Below are 8,096 nucleotides of genomic sequence, written 5' to 3'. Positions count from 1 at the left end.
TTAACTTTGATAAAGAATATCTCTTTGGTTTTGAGACTTTAGTCTTTGCAACTTCAGGGATCTTATCTATGCACAATCAGCTTGTAACACTCCAAAGAGAAAGGAAAACTTGAAATCGCATCATATACCCCTTTAACATTATAAATGTAATAGATCAATTTAATGCATCTTTGCTGAAAAAAATTATTAATTAAAAAAAAAACCTTGCTGACCTGAAATTTCGACCCTTAACCTGGAGAATGTTTGGTTAAGGGTCGTATACCCCTTTAACATTATAAATGTAATAGATCAATTTAATGCATCTTTGCTGAAAAAAATTATTAATTAAAAAAAAAACCTTGCTGACCTGAAATTTCGACCCTTAACCTGGAGAATGTTTGGTTACGGGTCGAAATTTCAGGTCAGTAAGGTTTTTAAAAAAAATTAATTTTATTCAGCAAAGATGCATTAAATTGATCTATTACATTTATAACGTTAAAAAATATATATATTTTAAATAAACACTTTTCTTTTGAACATTTTATACATTAGATAATCCTAAAGAAAATATCACAGTTTCCTCAAAAACACAGTATTAAGCAGCAAGGCTGTATTCAGCATTAATAATAATAATAATAATAATAATAATAATAATAAATGTTTCTTCAGAAGCAAATTAGTATATTAGAATGATTTCTATGGATCATGTGACACTGAAGACTGGAGTAATGATGATGAAAGTTCAGCTTTGCATCACAGGAATAAATTACACCGTAAAATATAATCAATTAAATTTCACAATATTGCTGCTTTTACTATATTCAAATAAATGCAGCCATGGTGAGCATAAAAAACTTCTTTCCAATATCTTCCCAACCGCACACTTTTAAACAGTAGTGTAAAAAACACCATACAGGTTCAGAATGACACCAAGGTGAGTAAATAATGACAGAATTTTACATTCTGTATGAATTATTTCATTCATTATAAGACTCTGAGACTGAAGTTAAAAAGTTCAGTCACTAATCGATGTCTCTAACACTTACTGCAGCAGTTTGGCTTTCAGTCTGGAGAAGATCTCGGGATTCTGGCAGTGCAGCAGGATGAGCGATTGAGTGATTCGAGCGATTTCCACTGCCCTATACGTCTCCAGATTCCTCAACAGTACTGCTGCCATCCTGTCAAAAAAGACATGGTAAGATATCCTCTCACGTTTCTAGTCATGACTGCCATGCAATGAAATATATCTGACGCAACAATTACTTGCCTTGCTGTTGAGGCTGGATGGTATGAAGATATAAACCATGTGTTGGTAGAAATATGTCATCTGTATGCTTTACTATGCAGAGTAGACATATTTAATCTTATCCAATCAAATCAGATTTTAGAGTCCTTTAGTTTAAGGTCAAAATGTAAGAATTAACTTTCATGATAAATAATCTTATATTTTGGTTTGTGAAGAAAAAACATCAACATGTGATGAAATTAATTTACTGAAATATCCACAACTATGTAATACTACATATTAACATATTAATATTAAAATAAAAGGAAAATGACAAATGTATGAGTATATATGCATACCATTCAAATATTTGGGGTCAGGAGGATTTTTACAATGGTAAAAATTTAATATATTTAAAATGTAATTCATTCCTGTGATGCAAAGCTGAATTTTCAGCATCGTTACTCCAGTCTTCAGAAATCATTCTAATATGCTGATTTGATGCTCAAGAAACATCTTATTATTAACACTTATTGTCAATGTTGAATTTTTTTTTTTTCAGGATTTTTTGAAAAAGAGAAAGTTCAAAAGAACAGCATTTATTTGAAATAGAAGTCTAAGAAGAATCGAGATTCTAAATGTATTTTGTAAATATGAACAAATTTTGATTTTGATGGCTGCAACACACTCCAAAAAAGTTGGGACAGAGGCACGTTTAACGCTGTGTGACATCAACTTTCCTTTTAATTACAATGATTCATTGTTTGGGAATTAAGGATATTAATTGTTAAAGTTTTGCAAGCAAAATTTTTGTCCAGTCTCTCTTGAAACAAGGCTTCAGAAGTTCAGCAGTCTGTTATTGTTGTTGTCTGATTCTCCTTTTCATGACTGGTCATACATTTTCAACAGGAGTCAGATCTGGACTGCAGGCAGGCCAGTCTAGCACATTCACTCTGAGTCTACGAAACCACGCTGTTGTAGCACATGCAGAATGAGAGCTGGCATTGTCTTGATCAAATAACCATGGACTTCCCATGAAAGACATCATCTTGATGGCAGTATATTTCTCTGTACAACTCCAATATATGCCTCCATGTCAATAGTACCTTCGCACATATGCAAGTCACCCATGCCGTTTGCAAACTTGAAATCCATTTTTTCCAGAAACAAGTTGAAATGTGGACTCATCTGAGTACAGCACACATTTCCACTGTTTTTTTGACTATCTGAGATGAGCTCTGGTACAGAGAACCCGGTGGCATCACTGCATAGAATTGACGTATAGCTTTCTCCAAGTTGCATTTCTTGATGCAGCAGCAGACTGTGTTAAATGATTCTGTGTACAACAGTGAGCGCAAGCTAGATTAAAGTGATTATTACGTTTTGAATATGGATATTTTTCTTACAAAAATGCATCGATGCATCGCAACCTTTAAGCTAACCGAGACTTGTTATAGCACTTGCATATCATTGCTCTTTTGTTGATTTTGATTGCTTCCATTGTCCTCATTTGTAAGTCGCTTTGGATAAAAGTGTCTGCTAAATGACTAAATGTAAATGTAAATATAAATAAAAGTTAAAGAGAATGAACAAATCACAGATTCTTGATTTTATTGCATTTTACCAAACGTCTCAACTTCTCTGGTTGTAAGAAGTCTAAGAATAATGTAAATGTATTTACTGCCACTTTTGATCAGTTGAATGCATCCTTGATGAACAAAAGTTTTAATTACTTAAAAAATACGTACTGACCCCAAACATTTGAATAGTTGTGTTTAAAATATAAAATGTTTGCAGTGACATAAGATTTTAGTTATGCCACCTACCCCAACTCTAATAATTATTTGTCTGTGAGTTTCTGACATGTGAATGTAATGCAGAAAGTACTTTTCTTACTTGTTTATCAACTGAAGGTTTCTGCATTGCATCTCCTCCATTGTCTCCACCACACCTAAAGCCTGATGGGGATTCAGCTCATCAGCCAATAGCAGTGCTGTACTCTCTAACCTGCAAGACCAATCAAACAAATCAAATCATACGGTTGTGATTCTTCTCTGAGCTGGTTTGTCTGGTTCATGGCTTAACCACTTTTACACTTACTCCCTATGGAGAAAACGATAAATACTCTCACTGTTGAACTTTACAATAAGGATGCCAAGGAGTCAATTTAAATAAATAAATAAAATAAAAACCAAGTCAACATTTCTAATTTTTGTTTCAGATGGAATACTAAAATTACTAAAACTATAGCTGATAAAAAATAAAGTAGAAATATTTAAAAAAAAAATATATATTATTAAATATAAGAAATATAAAAAAAAAAAATATATATATATATTAACTAACAGAATTAAAATTACTACTGAAATAAATATAAATTAAAGCTAAAGAGAAATACAGATTGAAAAATGACAAAAGGACAACTAAATTACTTAAAAGCTAATTAATAAATACTATAATAGCACATAAATAGTACTAAAAGAATATAAAACAATTGTTATTAAAAGAATAAGGGATACTTTCCCTTGCTCACCCCTCTCTGACACCTTGCCTTGCCACTGGTCCTAAAGAAGCAAAGAGTTTGGTGAAAGTGGCAGGATCAGTGCATGTGTCCACCAGCTCCATGAGTCTCTGTTTCACAGCCAGCCGGAAATCACAGTTATTGTACTGCATCGAGTGATACAGTCCCAGAATGATGCTGATGTGCTCTACGTCCATCCGGGGGACGTTCTGCAGGAGAAGCTGGTTGCATTTCTCCAGGAGGGGTCGGTGAATCTGTTTGACGTTTCGGATGAACTGCACAACCCTTCTGGGGTTGTTGAAGTGCAATAGGGTCATTTTGTCCAAAAGGGTGTCGGCTTTTTCAAACAGTGCATCCCGCAGTTGTGGCGACACCAGGGCAAAAATACTATTCATTAAGGGTGTGAGCACTCTGTAAAAAGGATAATACATTTGTATTTTTGGTGTACTATACCTTTAATGCACATGATGGTTAAAAAAACCGACCTGGCATCTTGAATCGAGTCCAGTCTTTGACTCACTATTTGTGTAATCTGACCCATCAGTGGGCTGTGCTGCAGGAACTGATCGCTCAGACAAACCGCAAACTTTGAAAGTGTCGTCATCTGGAATCTGAAAACACAGAAAGCTTGACTTAGATAAACACAGAAATATTTCATTGCACTTTTATGGGGTATTTACAGGCAACTTATGTTTTTAAATAATCATGTTTACAGCAGAATTCCTGGTGAAAACTACATTAACCACGAGACACTGCAAATGACAAAGGAAGATTCGGTCTCCATATGCTCTCAAATTACCTGTATATTTACTCAAAATGTGTATATATACACTGATATTGAAAATTGTACTTTAGACATTTATTATTTATTTACTGTACATTTTGTGTAATTATATTGTGTGTGTGTGTATATATGGTCACCGTGATTTTGCCAAGCAAGACATGTTCCTGGATCAACATTACATATTTTATAACTAAATATTTTGTAATTTTTTTTACATTATATAGAATACCTAAGAATATTTTGCATAAATAATTATGCAGATATTTACTGTATATTTCAAAAATATTTTCATTGAGTCTATATAATACTTTGCATACACAGGCTATATAAATGCAGACATATGTGTATATTTTATACCAAGCATAAAACATTATACATTTTACATCTACTGTATTTATATGAAATAATATGCATGTTCTGCATAAATAAATAAATATCCACATATGAGTATTTTGCAATAAACATAAAACATACTTTAAATGTTACATCTATATGAATATTTATACTTTTACTTTTACTTTTAGTCATTTAGCAGACACTTTTATCCAAAGCGACTTACAAATAAGAAAAAGTAATTAAAACTAAAAGCTAAAAATCTATAAATACTATATATATACACATTTAAGAAAATAAAAGAAATTAAATAAAAATGACAAATGCATACAACAACATTTCAAAACTAAACATTTAAATGAAAACAAAAAAAATAAAGCTTGAAACAATTGAAGCTTATCATAATAATGATTCTAACATAACATTAAGCCAAACCCCAAAAAACAACTACATATGTGTATGTACAGCCACACACATATACATGTACATGTACATATATATAAATACATTCAATATATATATATTATTTCATTTCCATTTTGTATGTTGAAGTACTGAAATAACTCAAATTAAAACTAAAACTGAATAAAAAACCTATATAGAAATAATAAAAAAACTAATAAAATGGCATTACTACTACTGTAACTAAAACTAAAATAGATAACTAATACAAATCAAATAACACTGCCAAACACACATGCTAAAAAACAACAACTTACTGATACATAGTAAGAAATGGTTATAAAAAAAAACTGAAACAGAAGTGAAACAAGTAGTAGGAATTGATATGCATTTTGGATAAGCAGATTTACATGCATATTTTGCAATAAACAAAAATATACTGCATATTTCACATTTATGTATATGAAATGTATGCATATTTTTCATAAAATATATGCATATATTTGCAAAAATCTATTGCATATATATACACACACACACACACACAAATGCATAATTGTATATGTGTATGTATATACACATATACAATTATGCATTTATGTGCAGCTTTTTCATGTACCTCTCTAGTCTGTTCCAAGCCTCTGTCACCAGCTGCTGCACAAGAGAGTCATGGTGTTCTACTTGAAGCCTGCAAAACAAGACATCAGAGATCAAAGACTAGCGATTTACCCACAAACATTTAATTAGGACACCATATATACAGTGCAGTTAAGACAATAGCTCTGTTCCGGAACCTAGTGAGCTGCCTACTAAGGGAGCATTCTGACTTAAATGAAACATGACCAAATGCCTAGAAAACTTTTTGATTCAAATAAATTTAACAGAGCACAATACTCTAAATATGCACAATAATATTGAGCAAAAAAAAAGTCAAATATTTTCATAAGAATCTCATTCATCTGACATGTTAGAAGAACTTTTTCACTCCAATGCAATGCATTACTGCAATGCTTTTTCCCCAAAGAATTCATGCGATTCCGTGTTAGAATTTGTCTCAGGTAAGGTATCTCACAACGCAGCTTGATGCCAACCTATAATACCTTAAAATAATATCTAGGTAGCTTTTGGAACAGAGCTGTTCTTTGACCTTCATATTTTCGCTCTGTACCGGAGCACAGCATAAAGCATATCCACCACTGAAGCGTCATCCATGAGGCTGATCTTGTTTTCAGCCAGAACTCGAAGCGTCAGGAACTGCGGGTGATTCCGGACCTCCTCGATTGTCCTGAACATGTGTGGCCGCTCTCTTTGAAACATCCACAGCCGTCCAATAGCAAAGCTCACATGGCTCGCGGACAGCTTGGCTTTGTTCCGGCCCACCACATCGAACACCTGGTCTTCAGCAGAGCACGTCTGGAGCTGCTCTAGCACCTGATCACGGCTGAGGGCCCCGCTGTGAAACAGTCTGTGGGAACATGCTCGAAACGATCGGAGCCGGAACATGGCAGAGGACGGCCGGCGTCAGGATACACTCCACATACTAGACAGATCAGACACACCCAAGAATCAGATCATCAGGTTTGGTCTATGTCAGCTTGAATGCTGACAAAGCATGAGATAGTAATGTCAAATATTAAGACATTCTGAAATACATGTAAATTGTGCACTCATTGTTATTAAGCAAATAATATAATTAAAAAAATAATAATTAGAAAAGATTTAAAAATTACATTCATAGCAACTAGTCTAAATTTTTATTACAATAATTCTAATAATGTATTAAAATTTTTTGTGTAAATATCATGTTTTTTTGTTTTTTTTGTCATATCACAAAAACTACACTACCAGTCAAGTTTTTTGACCAGTAAGAGTTTTAATGTTTAATTAGTTTAATGTTAAAGAAGTCTCTTCTGCTCACCAAGCCTGCATTTATTTGATCCAAAGTACAGGAAAAAACAGTAAAACATTTTTTTATATTTTTACTGTTTTCTATTTGAATGTATTTTAAAATGTAATTTATTCCTGTGAGGCAGAGCTGAATTCTTAAGCAGCCATTACTCCAGTCTTCCATGTCACATGATCCTTCAGAAATCATTCTTCTTTCAATAAATAAACAAATAATTCCAAAGTTTGATGATTTGCATAGATAATTTATAATAATCACTTCAACGATTATTATGTTGAAAACAGCTGAGTAGATTTTTTTCAGGTTTCTTTGATGAATAGAAAGTTTAGATGAACAGCATTTATCTGAAATAGAAATCTTTTGTAACATTAAAATGTCTTTATCACTTTTGATCAATTTAAAGCATCCTTGCTAAATAAAAGTATTAATTTCTATAATATATAAAATTATACTTAAAATAAAATTTTATATTATTTTTTATAATATAAAACATTATACTGACTCCAAGCTTTTGAATGGCATAGTGTATACAAAAGCTTTTTTATTTCATATTCATAAAAGAATCCTGCAAAAAATTGTTTTAAATATTGATAATAATATTATTATTAATAATAAATCTTTCTTGAACATTAAATCATATTAGAATGATTACTGAAAGATCATGTGACACTGAAGACTGGAGTAATGATGCTGAAAATGTAACTTCGATCACAAGCTTTCAGGTAATAGGAAAATAATTATTAGTTATAATTTATATTTAATAGTGCTGTCAAACGATTAATCGGGATTAATCACATCCATAATTAAAGTTTTTATTTACATAATATAGCTGTGTGTACTGTGTATTTTTGTATACTTTTTGTATACTGTATACTTTTATTTCGGATGCGATTAATCGCGATTAATCGTTTGACAGCACTAATATTTAAAGGGGTCATATGATGTT

General features: G+C 32.0%; 1 protein-coding gene across 1 annotated transcript in view; it reads right to left on the bottom strand.

Annotated features, from left to right (window-relative positions):
* fastkd1 (FAST kinase domains 1) overlaps positions 1 to 8,096 on the bottom strand; it is a 15,596-nt gene that overhangs the window by 6,656 nt on the left and 844 nt on the right. The window contains exons 2-7 of the mRNA XM_016444413.1: positions 6,413 to 6,784; positions 5,864 to 5,932; positions 4,211 to 4,336; positions 3,738 to 4,136; positions 3,101 to 3,211; positions 1,026 to 1,157 (exon numbers count right to left, since the gene is read on the bottom strand). Of these exons, the coding sequence (XP_016299899.1) occupies positions 1,026 to 1,157; positions 3,101 to 3,211; positions 3,738 to 4,136; positions 4,211 to 4,336; positions 5,864 to 5,932; positions 6,413 to 6,747 (1,172 nt within the window). The 5' untranslated portion in view covers positions 6,748 to 6,784. The remainder of the gene's footprint in view (positions 1 to 1,025; positions 1,158 to 3,100; positions 3,212 to 3,737; positions 4,137 to 4,210; positions 4,337 to 5,863; positions 5,933 to 6,412; positions 6,785 to 8,096) is intronic.

Source organism: Sinocyclocheilus anshuiensis, unplaced genomic scaffold, assembly GCF_001515605.1.
Source record: "Sinocyclocheilus anshuiensis isolate Anshui unplaced genomic scaffold, SAMN03320099.WGS_v1.1 scaffold1473, whole genome shotgun sequence".
Classification (NCBI taxonomy): Eukaryota; Metazoa; Chordata; class Actinopteri; order Cypriniformes; family Cyprinidae; genus Sinocyclocheilus; species Sinocyclocheilus anshuiensis.
This window is presented reverse-complemented; position numbering and strand designations above follow the sequence as displayed.